The 21,673-nt window shown below is 39.3% G+C and overlaps 1 protein-coding gene across 2 annotated transcripts in view; it reads left to right on the top strand.

Moving 5' to 3' along the window:
* Positions 1-21,673, top strand: part of RAB38 (RAB38, member RAS oncogene family) — an 88,827-nt gene that overhangs the window by 15,527 nt on the left and 51,627 nt on the right. Inside the window, exon 2 of one of the 2 annotated variants that reach the window (XM_063671310.1) lies at positions 10,810-11,466. In XM_063671310.1, the coding sequence (XP_063527380.1) occupies positions 11,265-11,466 (202 nt within the window). In that variant the 5' untranslated portion in view covers positions 10,810-11,264. Of the gene's footprint in view, positions 1-10,768; positions 11,467-21,673 lie in introns of those variants that run through there. The other variant, XM_054439084.2, reaches the window with a different exon arrangement.

Genomic DNA, 21,673 nt, shown 5'->3' with positions numbered 1-21,673 from the left:
AGGGATTAATATTCATCTCCTCATTACTTATGCAAATTTCTGCAGCCGGCTTCCATTGATAACCAGTTTCTATTGATAAATATTTAGGTTGCTACTAAAAATAATGCTGCATTAAATATCTTGTGCATTTCTCATCAGAAAATGGGGTTTTCTTTTCTATCGCATTGTTAGGCTGCAAATTTTTCAAACTTTTATGCTCTGCTTCTCTTATAAAACCTAATACCTTTAATAGCATCTAAGTCACCTCTTCAATGCTTTGCTGCTTAGAAATTTCTTTTGCCAGATACCCTAAATCATCTCTCTCAAGTTCAAAGTTCCACAAATCTCTAGGGAAGGGGCAAGATGCCGCCAGTCTGTTTGCTAAAACATAACAAGAGTCACCTTTGCTCCAGTTCCCAACAAGTTCCTCATCTCCATCTGAGACCACCTGAGCCTGAACCTTATTGTCCATATCGCTATCAGGCTTTTGGTAAAAGCCATTCAACCGTCTCTAGGAAGCTCTAAACTTTCCCACATTTTCCTGTCTTCTTCTGAGTCCTCCAAACTGTTCCAACCTTTGCCCCTTACTCAGTTCCAAAGTCACTTCCACATTTTCAGGTATCTTTTCAGCAGCACCCCACTCTACTCGTACCAATTTCCTGTGTTAGTCTGTTTTCACACTGCTGATAAAGACATACCTGAGACTGGGCCATTTACAAAAGAAAGAGGTTTATTGGACTCACAGTTGCATATGGCTGGGGAGGCCTCACAATCATGTTGGAAGGTGAAAAGCACATCTCACATGGCAGCAGACAAGACAAGAGAGATTGTGTAAGGAAACTCTCCTTTTAATACCATCAGATCTCGTGAGACAAATTCACTATCACAAGAATAGTACAAGAAAGATCTACCCCCATTATTCAATTACCTCTGACTAGCTCCCTACAGCAACATGTGGGAATTTAAGATGAGATTTGTGTCGGGACACAGCTAAACCACATCAGGGCCCTGGGGGTATACATTTTGCAATAGTTTTTTTAGGAAGCTGCTATGACATTATTATCAAAAATACATAAAGAAAGTTTAATTGATTAAGCTGTATATTTATGTTTTGGGAAGCTAGCACTTTTTAAAAAGTAGATAAATAGATCTAAGCATCCTTCAAAATCAAGTTGCTAATTAAAAGTTTTCAATGAAAGACTTTGTAAACCAAGTTGAGCAAGTCTTCCAGAAAGTAGCATACAGAGACAAAAAGAATGAAACATTGTTTAAAAAGTCTTAATGGTGTCCTAGAGTTAGACTTTAAAATTTTTGAGAGATTGAGAACAAATAAAAAGAGAGATAAAATTATCAAAGAAATAATGCAAGAATGCTTCTGATAAATGAAAGGCATCTGTGTCCAGATGGAAGAGACCACTTGGTGACTCAAACCAAGATGTGTTAACTGTAAAATTTCAAAATATCAAGAATAAATAAAAATAAATAGTAAATCCTTAAAGATTTTCAAAATAATTACATATTAATTTCATTAATTTTAAAACCAATCCATATATATCCTAGATAATTTAGAAAAGTATAAAGAAGAAAAATGTTTGTTCTAGTTATATGTATAATAATGTACATATATTTATAAAATCTGGATAATTTATATATGTATGCACATATATATGTAATTTTATATTTAGCTTTTTTCCAAATAATACAATAGCTTGAATATTCATTCCATTAATATTCTTCATAAACATGATGTTTAATGGCTATAAAATATTAAATTTTATGGATATGACATTGTCTATTTAACCAGTTTCTATTGATAAATATTTAGGTTGCTACTAAAAATAATGCTGCATTAAATATCTCATGCATAAATCTTGGAAAGACTGCCTGATTATTTATTTGGGACAGATTCTTAGAAGAGGAACAACTGTTTAAAGGATACTTACTAGTTGTTGGGTAATTACACCTATCTTTAAGACCCTTCATGTATATGACCTGGTTGTTTTTGAGAAGGTGCTATCAATTTAGAGAAGATACTCAAAGGAGGTTAAAAGGGTGTGTGAAATAAAGGGATCAGGCTGACTCTGAAATTAGTGGCAGAGTCAGTAAGGGAATGCAGCCAGATAACTTCCACACTAGCAGTCTTTGTGCACTCATCTTACCATTGCTTTTTATGGATGCCAGTAGCAATGTTCAAGCTTCTTATAAAAATAAAATAAAATAAATAAAACAAAATGCCAGGTAGCTTACTGCATTTCAGGCTCAAAATTGTTGCCAATAACATAAGACATGGTCTTGCATGATTCATATTTTTCATTGTCATTAAAAGACTTACTGAGTGCCTGTACAAGACATTAAATACAGCCTGGCATAAACAAGTATGGACCATTTCTTGAGCATGCCAGTATCATGGAGCAGGCTGCACCTTGTGCTGGTAGGGTATATGCTTCTGATTTCATGGGCACAATCAAAGAGGAGGGCAACAAAATCTACAAAAAGAATGCTGGCGAGAGGTAGAATGGTGAAATGGCATACATATAAACTGCTATTACACAGGCATGCTAAGCAGAGACATGACTTCTTTCAGACTCAAGGAAATTTATCATTTAAGATTTGGTTTGGCTGCATAAACAGAAAATCCAACTCACCAAAAGGTTAAACAAAACAATGTATTCCTCTCACACGTAAGTTCAGAGGTTGGGATAAGAGGAGTGAGTGTCCTATTGCAGTAGTAACTTTATTTTATTTTACTTTTTAGAGGCAGGGTCTTGCTATGTTGCCCAGTCTGGACTTGAACTCCTGGGCTAAAGTGAACCTCCCACTTCAGCCTCCCAGTAGTTGGGACTGCAGGCAGATGCCAACATGCCCAGCTTGTAGTAATTTATTTTTGAAGATTGATCTCGGGGTGGTAAAGGATAGGAAAAAGCAGGGGAAACTGAATCAGGAAGATGTCCTTAGGGAAGAACTACTTGATGAGATATTAAGAGGGACTGAAATGACAGCATGAATGAAAGAGACACTGGAGAGAAGAATTTGCAAGTTGGCGTCAAAATGGAAAAGTAGGGCACAAGCAGAAAAAAAGTGAAGATGATATCAAGGTTTGGATATTGGTGACCCTGGTGGGAATTTCAATCCAAATTGGGGAGAGATAGTCAATTCCCTTTCAGGCACATGGAGCTTGTCCTCATGAGCTAAGCCAGGGCTACTGTGGCAGAGACACTCCAGGACAGCGTGAGTACCTTGTCTAACTGGTTTTGGAGTGTCAGCCTGATCATGCCACCCATGAAATAGTGCGTTGGTTCCCTTAGGAGGGCACACCTCTCAGCGCTGATAAGATTAGTGTGATCAGAATGAGAAAGGTTGGCTAGAAAAATACTGAAACCTAAAACACCCAGCACTTGGTGGCCAGACAGGAAACTTCATTGTCTCTACACATTGAATGCTGACACCTGGAACAGGAGCCACTGGAAATCCTCATCCAAGACCTATTCAGTACACATTTGACTTTAACTTTGTTTTCTTCTTTTGATATCAATAACATTTCCATAAAAATGAAATAAATATAGAAAAGCAGGAAAATATATAAAAAAGCAATAATCTCACTATCCAGAGATAAACTCTAATATGTGGGTACATAATTTTCTGTACCTTTTTTCCATCAACAATGTGTGCGTATCTGTGTAAAATGGAAATTATGTATTTTATGCTAAATTGGGGACTATAACTTTTTGTGATTTGTTGACCTCCCATTTAAAAATGTTATGAAAAAAATTGTGAACATTTTTCCAGCGGCAATATTTTCTTTAACATTGTTTATAAAGGCTGTATAATGTGCCAGCACATATGTATACCATTACAATATTTAATCTCATGTGTATTTAGGGAGTTGTGATTTTTTGTTTTCATAAGCAACACTGCAATTGGAATTCTTAAAGCTAAATCGTCACATACATCTTTAATGATTTCCTTACCATAAATTCCTAAAAATGGAATTAACGAAGGGCACATGCATTTTAAGGTTTTTGATACATATAACCATATTTCTCTTTACCAACTTTTCCTTATGTTAGTCCCACCACAGGATCATTTTTTGCATTCTCATCAAAATTGGATATTTTTAGTACTAAAATATATTTGTCAATTTAAAAAGTAAAAAATGGTATTACATTATTGCTTAATTTTCATACTTTTATTACTATCCTAGTGAAAAATACACTTTTCACATTATTGGCTTTTTGTTTGTCTTGTGTGGTCAATTGCTTATTTATATCTTTATCTAATTTAGTGTTTAAAAAATTATTAGAACAATTTAATATGAGATATATTTCCTTTTGCCTGTCTTAAATGTTGCAAAATTGTTCTCATTCTGAAAGTATCATTTGTCTTGCTTCTGGTAATTGTTAATGTCTACACATTTAGTTTTTTTTTTTCCTTTTATTATTTCTGCCTTTCACATAATATTTAAAGGTCCTTTATCCACAATAATAATGCATAGATATTCACCTTTTTGTTATAATAGTAATTTTGTGAAGTAGCGGAAATGCCGTCAGGATTTTGTCTGAGATGGGTAGCAAAGAGAGAGGAATCAAGAGTGACTGAGTTTTTGAGCTTGGTAGACTTTGGTGAGGGTGGAACCACTGACCAAAAACCAGGAAAACAGGAAAGGGAACAAGTCTGTTAGGGTAGATAATGAGTTCAGTTTTGCACATGTTGCATTTAAACTGTCTGCCAGAAAGCCTGGTAGAAATGCCCACCAGGCAGTTGGAACAAGGGTATGGAATGTAGGAGTAAGGTTGTGTTTTAAATACAGATATAGAAATCATCAGCAGACATTTGATAGTTTAACAACATGTTCTTTTCAGTGCATATCCTGGGCCAAGCACTATGCTAAGCACTTCACAGAATTTTATTTGGTCTTCTCAAAAAAAATAGGAGGTTAAAAGTATTATCCTCATTTTATACATGAAGGGACAAGCATGCAAAAGTTAAACTACTTTACAAAGTTCTTATGACTGGGTAGTGGTAGAACTTGAATGTGAAATCACGTAAGCTCACCTGATTCCAGAGTTCCTGACCCCATTTGCTCTATTGTCACAGGAGTGGATGAGCTCAAGCAGGGAAAGTCAGAGTCCCAAGGATGAAGAATAGCAAACTTCAGTGGATGGGCAGAAAAGAAGGGAAGTTGTGAAGGAGTCTGAGAAGAAGGTCAGAGTGGAAGGCAGAAGGCCATGTGTATACATGCTGATGCTTTAACCAGAATGGAAGCATTTTTGATGGTAGGGACTTATATCTTATACACTCTTTGAGATAAACGTGAGACCTTTATTCTGACCCTGATCCTCAGAAAAGTCTGTTACAATGCTTTGTACATAAATATTTCTTCATTTATGCTGTGGTGGTCTGTCAGTAATTTTCTTGCGTTAACCTTCTGAGGTAGACCCTACCAGTCCCTCTGTCATCACCCATTATGGAATAGGGGTTCATTCACTGGAGAGCCTCAGTACTATCCTATCGCCTTCTCCGAGAGCAACAGGAGTAGACTCCTTGTATATGCTCTCTATGTGCACTGGGTCAGACCTCTCCCCACAAATGCACAGCATGCCACTTTTACTTGTGTTGACTTTCTGCCTGAGTTGGTGAGAGATTATGGGATATATCCTTTTATCTTTGAATCACAGATTTTTCTTTTCTTCCTTTATCGGCTGTTTCCCTGCATAGTTAGGACTTTATCAAATGGATATAGAATCAATCTCTTTTCTTTATAGCCTGAATATTTAGTAGCATAGCAGAAACAAAGCTACAGTAGAAGCCTGGACCTGGAATTTATCACATGCTAAAGGAGTGTGGTATAGTAGAAAAAGCACAGATTTAGGAATTAGTGGTTACGATTCTCATGCTGTCACTCCATATCTGTGACTTTGGAAAAATTATTTAAATTATTTGAGCCCTATTTCCCTCATTATAAAGTGAAGCTACTTGCTACAGAGTGGTCGCGAAGATCAAATAAACTTACCAAGATAAAGGGCTTAGCTCATTGTAGGTTCCCAGGATAAGGAAGTTGAAATTCTAGCACATACAGAATCATTTTTCTCCATGTTCTCAGATGCTTGCCTTTCGGCCATTCCATAGCTTATTTCCACTCATCCATGTTAGGTGTGTTAGTAGAAAAATAAGCCCTGTTTCAGCCATGCCTGTCTGGCACAGCTAAGGCACATAATTTTAGTTGGTGATAAATACACTGCTGAAAATGGTTTAGGTCATACTCTGGTTTTCTTGATTCATACTACTGGTGGGTTAAAAAATGCACTTGCAATCAGTTTCTCATGATAACCCATAAATATCCTATTGTAGTCTTTCTTTCTGGAAAAAAATCTAGCCAGAAATTTCTCATAGACTGAAGAGTATTTATTTCAAGAACATCCCATACAGAATCCATCTTGGCCTCTCTCCAAATAACCCGAAAGTTGCTTCCTACTTCTAGACATCTGCTGCAATCCTGAATCAATACTAGATGACTCCAGTTACAAGTTAGCGCAGGTTTCAGACAAGCCTAGTGGGTAAAGAGAGAACTTTTTGAAGACAAGAAAGAAATAAGCTGCAACTTTAACTTGGCAGACCTATTTATTAAAATTGTGGTTTAGGAGAATTTTCCAAAGCCCCTATAGCTATAGATCTCATTTGAGAGCCTCAACTTCTCCTCCCTTTTCTTTAGGAATTAATATTTTTTAGGAAAGTCCTGGCTTGTTCCTGTTGTTTGGTGTAATTATTCATAGTGCCCTCTTTCACTCATAAGAATCATAGTTTGAACAATAAAATATATGGTCATTTCTTCCAGGCCTTTTGCAGAGTAAAATTCATCTGTTTTAAGATATATTTCTTGTATTAATCTAAGAAAAATTAAATTATCTTTTCTATAACAGAGCCCTTGGGACCCCATCTTGCAGTCATTTACATATTTCTTCAGAGCAATAATTAAAAGCTCACATAAGCTAATGAATAACTCCCCATGGCTCTCTTAATGGCAAAAGCAAATAATGTAACTTCACAGGGGCTCACCAAATACAGCAGCTCTAGGAGGAATACATGAGGGTTTGTCCCTACAAGTTTACATTTGCAAAGCAATTTGCAATCATTGTAATTTTTCCATTTCATAAGACTAAGTACTCATATTGGACAGAAAGGGAATGGAGACTAAGAGAAACCTAATGCTGTGCCTTCTGGGATATCATTCTTGGCTTGAATTCTGAGCACTTTGTGGTCTTACACACCTTTTACAAACTTGAGTCACCAGCCTTCCCGACCTTGGTGAGAAGATGTGCTGTGGTTTAGCAATTTGAGGGTAGTAAGCTCGTCAAAACATCACCAGAGATGTTTTGAGAATTACTGTGGAGAACGGGTTTCCATGGTGCAGTGTGGCTGCTGGGAGGGGGACGAATGGCACAGCTGTTCTCTCCATGGGGAGGAAGCACTGGCTCTTTTGTGTCAGAAAAAGCTGAGATCCTCCTGATAATCCTAAGCCGTCTTGACAGGTGTATGTTCAGGTTGGGGAAGATAGGTTCTGAAGAAGCATCGTAATTGCAGGGGACAGGGTTGAATAAAAGAGGAGGCAAGAATGGTCTAGCTGCTTGATAATATCCTTTCCATCTACTCACTATCTGGCTTGATCCAGTATATAGTTTGTCCCTGGCTCCCTGGGTCCCTGTCTGCAGCCTAGTTCTGAGCGTAGGAAATAAGTTCAAAGCAAGGAAGGGGAGTACATGAAGGTTTGTCCTCCAAAAAGAATGTTCTTGGATTGCCTTTGTCTCGTGGGAAAATGTACAGCAGCAGAGGAAAGAATAGCACCATGAAACCAGAGGAGAACTATGGCATCATGTTTGCTTTGAGATGGCCTTTCTTCCAAACCTAAAAGAGGAGAGAAAACATCACCTCTTTGGCAGTGGTGCTCTTGTGGGGTGACTAGAATCAACTAGGGTGTCACTCCTACCAGATGATGTCTAGAAGACCCAGAATTCTGATATTTTAGAGTCCAAAGGACTTTCCAGAGATCTTGCAACCTAACTCCCTCATTTTACCCAGGGGACTTTCAGGTTCAGAGACCTAGGCGCCTTTTACAAAGATTTTACTGAACTGATAGGCTGGGGTGCTTACCAAGCTACTGTAATCTAAAAGCCTTAAAAATATAAACCGAGAGTAATTTCTTCCCACTGTGAAGAATGATCATGAGACCTAAATGAGTACGGCTGGAAACAAACTGCACATACTTCCTGCCTGGCCAAGGAGCTTGCTCACCATGGTTGACTGCTGTCCTTGAGAGAGGAATCTCCTACCCCCAGAGAGGCAATAAAACTGAAGCTTCAGGATCCCTTCCAAGGCCCTAGACCTAATTATATGTTTTTGATTTTGCATTCTTTTGCTCAAAAAGCTACTTCCTCCAATTTTATCAGCTTCAGGACCAGAAATCCTGAACTTTGCCTTGCCTGTCCTACCTCATAAATCCAAATGTCTGATGTTCCAATATGCTCTTGCTCAAAAGAGGAGAACAGGTAAGGGTGAGGATGACTCTGCCGGGACCAGGCTTGGGAAAACAGGCCGGGGCTGGTGAGAAAGTTGGGTTGGGTATAATTTTGAAGGCTGGCCCACAAGATGTCTCAAACTCCTACCTCGTTTCTACCCCAGGAGCTTGTTGGCCAGACAAAGCCTGTCTCTCAGATTTACAGACCGAGGATTTTAGAGCTGGCAAAGGTCTCATTTTGTCATCCTCCCTAATTTTGCAGGCATTTAGAATGGCTTAAGCATCTTGGGCTCCTGAATTCCCCTCCCTGGGAAGTGAGGTGACATTGTTGGCTAATTCTTTAAGCAAGTAGAGTATTTGTCTCACTTGTTAGATGTAATCTTATTGGTGTTGTCCCTGCATGGGTGGAAACCAGTAAATGAGGCCTACCCAGCTAAGCACTTCAATAAAACACAAATGACTGCAATTCTACACACTGTCACTTAGTGTCCATTCTGAGCAAAACTTCTGAGTTACTCTCTGAGGAAAGATGAAACTGCACAGGACAGTGCCTGTGGACAGTATTTTAAGCTTGTCCCTCATTTCATGTTAATAGCTACCATTTATTTACCACCTACTATGGACCCAGCATTTTATCAACAACTTCATTTCTATTTATTTATTTATGTATTTATTTACTTTGAGATAGAGTCTTGCTCAGGTCACCTAGGCTGGAGAGCAATGGTTTGATCTTGGCTCACTGCAACCTCTACATCCCAGGTTCAAGATATTCTCCTGTCTCAGCCTCTCAAGTAGCTGGGATTATAGGCACCTGCCACCACGCCCAGCTAATTTTTGTATTTTTAGTAGAGACGGGTTTCACCATGTTGGCCAGGCTGGTCTTGAACTCCTGACCTCAAGTGATTCACCCACCTCAGCTTCCCAAAGTGCTTGGATTACAATCGTGAGCCACCGTGCCCGGCCATAAGTATTATCATTCTCCTTTAGTTGATGTAGAAACCAAGGCTCAGAGGTTATGTGACTTGTTGCGGTTACACATCTTCAGCATCCCTCTGCTTGTTTGGGGCATGTGGAGGCTAAAGTTTAGGGTGTGTCAGGCCAGAGGAGGAAGGCAGAAAGACAATGTCCTTGCCAAATCTCCTTTCTCCCTTTCACACAGGCCTGTGTTTAAGTTCTAGTTCTAACACATACTAGTTATGTGTGCCCTTGAGAAAGCTGCTGTTAATCTTGGTTTCCTTATTTATAAATTGAAGAAAATAACCCACTTCATAAAGCAATTGAGAAGACGAAATGATAGAATGTGAGCAGAGCTCCTTCACAGCACATTCAGGTACAAAATAGCTCATTTTCGTATAAACTGCTCACCCCCTAGCCCTGAATGCCAAATTTCTCATTTTCCTTATGTCTTTACTAAATTGTCTCCCTCTTACTGAAACCTTCCCTGGCCACCCTATCTAAAAGGCAAACCCCATATAATCTCTTCACATCCCCTTTCTGCCTTATTTTATTACCAATTAATATATGACAAATTGTACTTATTTTGTCTTGTCCTGTCTCCACCCACAAGAAGGTAAATTTTTCTGAGGCCAGTAGGCATTGTCTGCGTTAGGAGGATGATACGGAAATCCTAACGCAGACAATGCCTACTGGCCTAAAAAAAATTTACCTTCTTGTAGGTGGAGACAGACAAGACAAAATAAGTACAATTTGTCATATATTAATTGGTAATAAAATGTATATTTGTCAAATGAATGAAAACAAACAAAAACAACAACAACAAAAAGTTGGGAACCTATGTTTGAATTTGGTTTTTTTCCTTACTATTTGACTCTGGGTCCATTACTTAAAATGTCTAGTCCTTAGCTTCCTCATTTGTAAAATAGGAAGAAAAATGGTATCTATTATTAAGACAGCTGGGATGATTAAATGACATAATTTATAAACCCTCTGGCATATAGGGAGTGCTCAATAAATGTTTGCCATTATTATTATTTGTAATAATCTGACCGATTGTTAAAACTGTCTTTCTGTGCAGCTCAGAGTTTTTAGGATATGAGAAGAGGCTAAAACTCACGAGTGCCCTTGGCATTTTCGGCCCAATTGTCCTCCTTGTTAACTGATTACCAGTTGAATGGGTGTGAAAAGTGCTCTGTGTTCACACCTCCAAGCTGCTGAGAGGTCAGCATTGCCATTCATTGAGAAATAACAGGCTGTGGGAGCTCAAATGACTTACTTATGGTTCCTCAACTTAAAAACCAGGGCACGCAGGAACCAAGCCCAGCCAGTATTGGGCTTCCTAATACTGTACTTTCTCTCTCCAGTGTGGGGTGGTTCGGAAGCCTGTGACTTCAGACCTGTGTTCATCGGGGCCTTTCACCGGCCATCTCCCGCAGAGTACTTTTTCGCAATCAGTTTTATCGCAAGCAAAACGTGGAAAATAAGATCCACACCTGACAAGTTTGTGCCCAGGGTCACAGGCGAAAACACCTCTTCGGAAACTCTAAAGCGCCGGATAAATAAGCGCTGCAACAGGCAACCACACGCGAACCCCTTTCAGCTGCCAGTCCCGGGACTCGCTCCTGTCTCCTCCCCTCTCCAAGACCGCGGAGTAGGAAGGAGGATTAACCCCTGGGGGAGGAGTTCCGCCCCCCCAGCCCCCGCCCCGCCGCCCACGCCTCTCTCTGCACCTACACTTGAGCTCCCCAAGTCTCCCTCGTGCGCAGAGCCGAGGCTGCGCTTCCCTGGTCAGGCACTGTACGGCTGGCCGGCCGCCAGGATGCAGGCCCCGCACAAGGAGCACCTGTACAAGTTGCTGGTGATTGGCGACCTGGGCGTGGGGAAGACCAGCATCATCAAGCGCTACGTGCACCAGAACTTCTCCTCTCACTACCGGGCCACAATCGGCGTGGACTTCGCGCTCAAGGTGCTCCACTGGGACCCAGAGACTGTGGTGCGCCTCCAGCTCTGGGATATCGCAGGTGAGCGCCGGGGGAGGGGGTCAGGGGGCTAGAGCGCCTCGCGGCCAGTTTCCAGTCTGGAGGCAGCGGCTTGCGGCCAAGCGTGAGATTAAAATCACTAGGTCGCGAGGCAGTTTTTCCTGGTGGGCTGGAAACTTAGTTTCAAAGAAAAGAAAAAAGTTTGAAACTTCAAGTGCATTCCCTGGCGCTTTTGGGCTATTGCTTTAGCTCCTTCCCGCACGGTCCCCTGGGATCTCTCTGCCCAGAACAGGCCTCCCCAGGGAACCAGAGGAAGATTGTATGCAATTGCATTCTGTTCTCCACTCCAGCTCGTTTTCTGGGCGCGGGCATTTCTGCCAGTGACGCAGCCCAGTGTCACGCACGTCCTTCCGTGCAGGGGCCGACCGAGGGGAAGCCCCTAGGCTGGTTCACAGCGGAAACCGGGATAGTTCCAGGCTAGCTGGAGTTTGCCCATTCCTGTCTTCAGTGGCTCACTTTATTTCAAATTTTGTCACCTTTCTCTCTGCCGTTAAGACAAAGGAGTTTGAGGGTTTTTGTTTTGTTTTGTTTTTTTTGCTTTTTGCTTACAGTAAGCCAAGTACTTTTGTGTGTATATGTCAGGGGCAAAGTATTCTTTCTCCCTCTCTTTCTGTATTTCTCTCTCTCTGGCTCTCTTGTCTTCTGTGAAAAGGAGGTTGTGTGTATATTTTAAGGCCATTTTTATGTAAGGGCCTAAGATAGCCTTATGATTTCTTGATTTGGCCCTAAAGTTTTCATTGAGAGATCTGGAAAATGAGAGGTTGTTTGTTTTTGTTTTTTACAGTATTTAAAATCAGATTTTGACTCCACAGGTTTGTACCAGAAGTTAGGCCTAGTCAAAAGTGAGGGTGCAATGTATCTACTCCAAGTGTGAATCCTTGGACAAGGCTGTTTGCAACCTGGTCATGACCAACTCCTCATTACAGATTTTAGCCCTGCCACTAACTAACCTGTTCAGTGGCTTTGGACTAGTCTCTTCAGCTCAGTTGCATCACTGTTAAGTGGAAAGGAGTTGGGCAAGGGTCAAGGATCTTCCTGCTCAGAAGTTTTAAAGTCTTCTGGGATTCTCCATGGGAACAACTTCAAACAGTCTTATTTCATGGTCTGTGACACCAGGAACCTTTCGTTATAAGTGCTGGACCCAAACTAGCCACTTCTGTTTCAGAAAATGGATTCATTTTAGCTGATGCATTTGATTGGAAACTCTTTATCATGGCTTGAAACCAGAACAAAAGTGGAAAATTTTTGAAAGGGCATTTGTGATCTGGGGACTTCATGCCTCTTTAATCATGAACTGCCAGGCCTTTTTCTTTTAGTATGTGAACAGTGAACAGATTCATGCATTTGGAGTCATCTTCAGCTGCTCTAGTAGCAAGGGGGTTATCAGAGAACAGAAAATGTTATCAGCCACTGTTGGATGGGGCTTTTTCATCTAAAAAATTTCTCTCTGTGTACTTTCTTGCTGCATGTCATAATGTCTGAAAACCCTTCTGGCTGCCCGAAAGTCCTCAGGATTCAGATTTAGAAACAGCTTACTGTTTAAACAGGGATGTAGCTGTAATTTGGACTTTTATGTACAATCCAGGTAACAGCATGACAGCGGAGAAGTTCTATGTCTGTAGGTTTCAATCTCCTCACATAAACAGAAGAGATGGAAGGGTATAGTGATTAATAGCTCAAATTCCAGAGTTGAACTGCCTCCGTCTGGATCCTTACTTTACTCTGCATGTAGTAGGCAATCTTAGATAAGTTCTCTAACCTCCTTGTTTTAGTTTCCTTACTTGTAAACAGAGAGAATGCTTTCTTCCAATAGATGACAGGTAAGCAACCAACAGTGCTAGCTGAAGGTGATCATGCCTGTTCTCTAGGAGATCTGCAAGGATTATTATCACACTAGCTACCATTTTTTAAGCCTGTATAAATGCTAGGCAAGAAGGATATGATATACAAGTGCTTATTAATTCCTAATAAATTGTGATCCCAATATTACATATATATTTTGTCCTCAGGTTATCACCATTTTCAGCAATTTAACTCCCAAGCTCGAAAGCACTTCGTTAGCCATGTTTGTAGACTGAAGTTGCAGTGAAGACTATAGTCACAGAAGTCTGTATAAATAAGAAATCTGAAGTCTTGGGAAGTTCTTTCTACAGATATTGTGGTGGTGTTACGTTCAACATCTCAGTAGAGGAACTTGTTTTTCCCAGAGCTCTAATGCTCAGTGGTAACCTGTCTTTAGCAGCCTTAAGCCCAAAGGCCCTGTTAGCTGAATTAGAGATTGGACAGCAGGCACAGTGAATTGGGTGAAAGCTAGGCCACTGTGGGAAATGGTTGGAACATGCATGTGCTCCACGTTTCATGGTTTAAGCTGCATAGGGAGCCATGTGGGTTAGGAGTTCATGTGAAATCCAGCCTCAACTGCCCACCCAGACTCCAGTCAGCCAGGTGTACCTTATAGTACTTTCAAATCACAGCCTGTCTGTCCACAGATAAGAATGCATCTCTCCCTCCTTAGTGTTCAACTCTGGTGTGTCCCCAGAGAGAACAGGTTGTAGAGGTTAGTGGGCCTAGCTTTGAGAAGGTTGTGGGTGTTCAGTGAGATAGAGAAGACCTGCACTGTTCTGATAGGATATCATATACATTTGTTATTAAGGGAATCTTGGCTCAGCTAGACTCTTGATATCATTTGGTTCAATGCCAAATAGGGCCCTTTTTAATCCACTAAATTCCCATGATGTATCTCCTGTAGCCATGTGGATTGGCCAGTCTGATCTTGAAAGACTCCAAAAAGTATCTGTGGGGTCTTGTGAAGTAGGCCTTGAAACAAGGTGATAAATCCCACCAAACCCCACAGGGGACAGCAGTTGGCCTGGATTCCAGTGATTCCATGCTAGAGGGTCACCTGGGTCAGCTGTGTGTTCAGAGGCTCTTGATAGAGTCAGAGAAATGAAGTAACTTTGCCTGAGGCCACCCAGCTAGTAGAGGAAGAGCCAGATTTGACCCGGTTCTGTTTGACTCAGAGTCAAGCAGTGCTGTTTGCACTTGCTGGCCTGTGAGTGCCTGGCACACAGCTGGCCCACAGGGATTATGCCTTCTTCCTTTTTAAAGGTGTTGTTTCATTAGTAGGTGGGTTAAACTTATCTTCTCCTTTCTAACTGGATTTTTGATATTATTAAGTACCACTGTGCATTCAGTGAAAAGGAATGAATTAAAATCTATTTCTGAAAATTTTATCTTGATTAGGATGTGAATTTATAGAGTTTTTAAAAAATAGGTCAATTAGGGAAAATGAAAACAAAAAGTTCACACTTGAGACTCCACTTTTTTATTACTCTCCAAATCCAGAGACTATAATTGCTCATTCACCCTTTCAAAAAGAACTATACTATTTTGTCTAGAACTCTTGATGTGCTTTGGGCCTCTGATGCAGGCATTGGGACATTTATAGGGATAGTAGCTAATATTTCTTAAGCCCTTATTCTTATGAATGTCCAGGCATATTTAATCTATAATTTCCCAGTATAATAGCTGGTTAGGCCACTAGAATTTAAAATTGACCATTGAATCTGTTTTCAAAAGATTTGCTCTACTGTCCTTAATTTAAAAACAGAGGACTTCAGACATAGTTTAAATATATTCTAAATTATAGATACTCTGAAAATGTAATTAAGCAAACTGTGAAACCTTGCCGAACCTCAATTGCCTCATCTATAAAATGATGATTATTTAATTTTCCTGTGATACTTATTTTATCTTTTGTAGTCTCTGTAAGCAAAAGGTTATATTATCACTGTCCTCAGGGTATAGGTAGCACATGGTCATTTATTCCAGCTTCTTTACTTACTAGCTTTGTGACTTGTGCAAGTTACTTAGCCTCTGTGCCTTGGTTTTCTGTCTGTAAAATGGGAATAATAACAATACCTGCATCTTAGTATTTTTGTAAGAATTAAATGAGTTAATTTATGCAAAGCTGTGCCTGATACATAATAAATGCTGAATGAGTGTTAGCTATTATTCCTGTTGTCATAATTATTATTACAGACTATTTTCACATACATTTTCCCACTTCATCTCCCCAGCATTGCTGAGGGTGTAGACAAGCAGATGGTCCTAAACCCAACTTTATTTAAAAAGATAAAAAATGAGAGAGGTAAGAGAGTTGCCTTAGATCATAAATGGCAGAGGAGAATAGGAACAGTCGGCCTTTTAGCTTCAGCTTATTTGTATGAGCAAGATAACCAAGTCTGTTGGTAATCAAAAAACCCAACTCCAGTTTTATATTGCTATAGTAGAAAATAAATTAAGTTGGCAGACAATTTAGAGAGTGTTTCGAGTGTTTCTTTGCCATGTAAAAGTTTGACTGCAGAGCTCTGCTAAATAACAAATGTCTCTAAATACTTAAAATAAGATCTACCCTATAAGAAAAATATTTCCATTCAAGGCACATCTATACCAGCTTCCCTCACCTAAGCCATGTGACATGGCAGCAGAAGAATACATTAACTGTCCCATAGACAAAGTAATAGGATGAAGGCAGCCTGGGCCCAGTGTCAGGAGTCCTTGGGCTAACTGACTCTTCACACCAGCAACTCTGACACTTATTTGGGTCACAGTGATATGTTGTTTTAGCGTTTGTAAAGTTCTTTCAGGTTGTGAAATTCAACCAAATATAGGGTTCGGACTTAACTATCTCTTTAGTACCGATTTCTAAAAGACTATTTCTTCAAGCAGTTGTACAAGATGGGTCTTAAATGTCAAAGTAGTAGGTCTAGGAATGTAGAAAGAGCTAAATTTGGCGATGAGTGTGTCAAATAAGACCCCCCAAAATGCATATCGAGTCTGAGCCATGCTCCACTGGGCAGTTTATTGCCTTGTTTCTAGCCTAGCTAATTACAGATTTTCTAAATGCCACGTGAAATAACATGCTATGTGCTTACGGGTAACTAATGTGTACAGTGAGCAAAAATGGTGAACTTTCAAAGTAGGAATGAGGGATATATGGAGAAAACGCCTCAAGGCAGGACATGTCGTGTTGTCTGGGTTTTAGAGGACTGATTCTGATAGAAAAGCAAGTAGCAGCTTGACCAAGGAAAGCTAAGGCATTTGAGAGTGGGAGGGGATTGGAAGAAGTAGCTCTATATGTGTGATTGGTTTCTTCAGCAAATATATGTACGTATATATAAAGTGCCTGGTATGTGAAAGTACTTAGGTGAGGGAAAAACAAAGAAGGATAATAATTGAATAAGATTTAATTCTTCATCCCAACTTCATCAGCATGATGACACAAAAACAAATCACTGTAACAATAAGTAAAGAGCATTGATAGACGTAACTTCAGAACACTCTCATGGTGCAGAGATGTTGTCCACACCTCGTTCTCCTACTCTCTGAGACTAAATCTGAGGAAGTTGACAAAACCTCAGGGCTAGTGTGATGTTTCTTGTGCTCTTACCTAGCACCAGTCATTCCCTGTGAGTGTGCCAGGGCTGCACAACTTGAGACAGAATTTCATCATCTGGCCCTCTAATTCGATCTCCTTTGCTTGAGGATCTCATGCATTCCCAGGGCTTTAACTCTATGCAGATGACTTTAAAACTGTGCCTATATCCTTGACTACTCATGAGCTCAGGCTTACAATTCCATCTTCCTGCTGAACATCTCCTCTACAATATCTCACCTATACTGCCTGTGAACATATGCATAACAAAGTGTGTGTGAAAACAGGATTGTTTTTTCTATTAATAAAGTAATATGTGCTCAGTGTAGCAAAGCGGGAAAACAGAAAAGAAAAACAAGAAAGAAATACAAACAATATATGCATATTTGCCTCCACTTAATGATAAGTAGTAAATGATGCTATTTGTAAGTCTAAACTAGACATTTGTCCACATTCACCGGACTTTCTAGTTTGTGTTAACCAGAATACCTTACCCCCAGTTACTTAGACTTGAAACCTCTGCCATCTTTTCTCTTTTGACCCTCATATGTCACCAGTCTCCAAGTCAAATAGTACATATGCCTCTCTTTTCCCACTGCCATAGACCAGAGACAGCACTCTTTTACATGCCTGTTCTGGATCATAGCCTCTTAGCTAGCTCTAATCTCTGCCTCCTCCAGTTCTCAGGTGTATGAAAGCCAAATTTATCTTCCCAGAACATCTTTCTTTTCTATTGGCTATAGATGACACATGCTGTGATGAGAACAATGGAGGGGATGATAATAAGGTATTAGGGGGGCTGATAATTAGAAAATTAGAAATAAGATAGATCCAAGTCATAGAGAGATTGAGGAATGGGTTTGTGAAATCCTTGAATTTAAGAAGTGACTGGAGTCTTTGAGGCCTGGTGAAGTCAAAAGGAAACCCAGGATGTCTCTCCTATTGTGGTCTTCTTGTGAGGAACAAAGAAACTGTCATTAAGGGCTGAAGTGCTACTTAATTTTTTTTGTTTTATTTTACTACATTTTATATAAAATGCAGTTTTAAAACTTGAAGATTTGAGAAATATAAGATCTTGCCTGAGAAAATTTATTAATTCACTTGATAAGCAGAGAAATTTAGGGGTGATCGAAATAGGTTGATCTTTGCTCTTACGGACTTTTAGAGTCTGGTGTGGCATAAAGATATTTATTTCAAAATAATTATTTAGGCATTGAAAAGTGATCTGATGGGAAAGTATCAGGTGCTAAAAGAAAGTCAACCAGGGGGCTTACCCTAGCCATAACATGGAGATGAGAAGACATCATGCGGGCTTCAGTAATCTGACCTAGCTGAAGATTACAATGTGTGAGGAAGGGGGTGTTAAGAGGGATGCAGCACACAAATTAGGAAAGGTCATATATGCCAAATTAAGTGTTAAGAATAGTGAAAGTGAAAATTCCTTACATTTATCAGTTTATCAAAGCAACATTTGCAATTTAAATACCACAGTAATTCTAACAAATAGGTCCTCTTACTTCCAGTTTCAAAAATGAGGAAGTTGGGCCAAGCATAAGTAGAACATGACACCTGGTACATAATTGTTGCTTAGTAAAAGTAGTTTGGTGTTAAGCAGTCACTGAGGTTCGTACTAAAGTCATCACTCATCTGGTAAATTTTTGAGAATAGATGTTTTGAGTTACACTTAGAATCCTTTCTCTCCCTCTTCTGATGATTCACTTTGGAGATTCCTTGAAAGCTTTCAAACCATTGAGAAGCTTTATTTATGTTACTTTCTTAGATTCTGGGATGCATATTCCCAGAAGAATACGGCAGACCTATTGCTCCTGGGGTGGGAATCAGGTTTGTTCCAGCAAGGGATGATTCTTGTCTTCTAGGATGGTGAACTAGACTGATGTCCTTCAACTTGGCAAGGTCAAGTCTGAGACTCTAGCCCGGAGTTCTTAATAATTGAGTTTTACTCATTTTTTCAGCTGTTCAGGAATTTAAGAAGTTATGTGATCTTAAATTACTCTTTGAAAATAATTCGGGTTTTAACTTCTACCGTTCTCTCCTTCCTTTCATTGCCCACTCTCAAGTACTAATTAAATTTTGTCTTTTCTACCTTGTAAAATAAATATCTCATCCATCTTTACAATAGCCACATCTTCTTCACAACTCGCCGGAACTGTTGCAGCAGTTGCCTCCTGCCCATCCCCTCCTCCAGCTTCCCTGCCCATCAGTTTGTAATCAATAGTGGTGATACCCCTCATCATGGTGTTTGTTGTTCTCCAGTTGATATTCTCATTTGGGACCCATCAGTGGAGCCACAGCATTTTTAGAATTAAAGGCTGAACTTTTTAGCATGGCAGTCAGGACCATCGTAACTGTCACTCATTTGTCATTCATTCCAGTCTTATCTCTCACATCTATGATTTTTACATTCCGGATATCTTACAGTGGCCCCAGTATACCTACCTTCCCCTTTATGCTGTGGCTCACACAGTTGTCTCTGGCTAAAAAAAAAGCACATTCCTCTTGTTAACATAGATAACTCCTATGAGTCCTTTTCACTCTATCAATATCACCTCCTCCAGAATGTCTGTTGAAACCATGAGACTCAGGGAAACACTTTCTCTCCTTCCATAAAGTTCCATGATTACTCCAGATAGAAATAGTTTACTATTGCATTGGAATGTCTTTTTCCTCTAAAGTGTATCCCTGGGTCCTAACATAGTATTTGGACATGTGGTAGGGACTCAAGTAGTATTTGTTCAATAAAGTTTTTCAGTCAACTACTGCATCAATGCCTTAATTCTAAGACATATCATTGATCTAAACATTTCTTCAATAAAAAAATAGACTTCTGTTCATGATTGAAAAACTTCATAACTTTATAAACATTAATATATAAAAGTATAATTTAGAATTGAGAAATATGGCAACCACTTTTCTTAAGGAGACATTCTATTTTCTTTTCCAACCATGAAAACTGGGAAGTGTCCTTAAATACCATTCTTAAAAGCTGTGTTTTTGCATTTAACAGTCTCCATAATTTGAAGTGAAATGTCATTCATTTGGATGTCAAATGGCAAAACTATATCTTTTTTATAATTTAAGGGTATATTATATAAAATAATAACTTTGTGAAAGGTAATTTTACAGAGTGAAAACCCTGAGTACTCATCAAAACCGTATCAGTCATTTTATGGATGAGCAAGCTTGATCTGGAAGGGAGGTGACATTAGTTTCTCAGGCCCACAGAGCTTGTTAATGGTAGAATTAGAACCAGAACACAAGATTACCTGGCTTATAACCAAGGAAGCTTGAATAATTAAAAACGTATTTTTTAACACTAGGTGTTTGGGTGCTGTCTTCAGCATTGAGTTACAATGATGATCAAATTGGGAAGGCACCCAGCCCTGTGGAAGTTCATGCAGTGGAGAAGAGGAGATAATGGCATAGCACTGGGGACACCCAAAGTCATCCGCAGTTTGGCTTTAAATAGCATTTCTAATATCATTTTCTCCCTCCCTCCATGATGAGGTCTAAATTTCAACCATTTGAACTCCTTGCCATTCCTGGTTCATTTCCGTGCTTATTGCCTCTGAGGCTTTGCTCCTGCTTGCCCTGCTGGTTCATGTGTCCTTCCCTTTGGAAGCACGTCCAAATCCTACCTGATGTCTAAGACCTATCTGAAAAGGCAACTCCTCTACAGAGACTTTCCTAGTTCTCTCTGTCAGTAATAACTTCTTCCTCCCTTGAGTCCCATGCAACTTTTCTTTCCCTTGTTTGTAGCACTTCTCTAGTTAAGCTTTGTGTTACAGTTATTTTCTACCTACCCAAATTTCCTTCATGATTTTTAGTAAATCCTGCCATGAGTTATTTGCTGCATAATTTAATGAAATTACTATAGAGTCAGCAAAGAAGTAGAGAAGAAGAAACAGCAAGAATGAGGAGAACCTAGCAAGGGCAGGCTTTTGGAAGCAAGAGGTAGACAATTTAAGAAAAGGATAGTTAAAAGTTTCAAATGTGTTATGACTTTTTGCTCTGAGTCTCTGCTTTTTGTAGTTGTGTTATTCTGATGTATTATTTAACCTTTGTGCCTTGTCACTTTTATTTAAATATAACTTTCAATTAGTTTATCAGCCTTGCATAAAACTGCTCTTTTAAGAAGAGTGATGAAAACTTATTGATTTACTTTATTTTTGGTTAGACTGTTTTCCCTATAACATGCTATAAATAACCACCAATTATTAAGTGTCAGGCATAGTTTTATGCATTCATATGCATTATTTTATTTACAGCTCATAATGAGCTTAACTGACGGACACTGTTATTAACCCTACTATAGAGATGAGAGAACTATAAACAGGCCAGAAAACAGATAAACAAGCTAACAAGCACAGAAAACTTTTCAGAAGTCTTACCAATAGTAAGAGGTCATGCTGGGATATGCACCGAGATTTGTCTAACTACAAATCCTATTTTCTAGCCATGATATTCTACTGTTTCCTAATGCATTATAAACAGCATAATAGTTTTTACATCTCGTGGGTTGTTATACATTGCTTTTAGAAGGTGCTCATTATATATTTTAAAATAGTAATTTATTAATTTTTAACCTGTATACTTTTGGATAGATCTGATTATTGAATGAGTTGAATTTTTTGCATGCATCATTGCTGACACCATATGGTTGGTTTGACTTATTAACAGTCATCTTCATATACTACTTTTAGGCAGGAAAACCACTGTGCCTGAGGGACAGAA

The sequence above is a fragment of the Pongo pygmaeus genome, chromosome 9 (genome assembly GCF_028885625.2).
Source record: "Pongo pygmaeus isolate AG05252 chromosome 9, NHGRI_mPonPyg2-v2.0_pri, whole genome shotgun sequence".
NCBI lineage: Eukaryota > Metazoa > Chordata > Mammalia > Primates > Hominidae > Pongo > Pongo pygmaeus.
The sequence above is the reverse complement of the archived record's forward strand: the minus strand, read 5'-3'. Positions and strand labels throughout refer to the sequence as shown.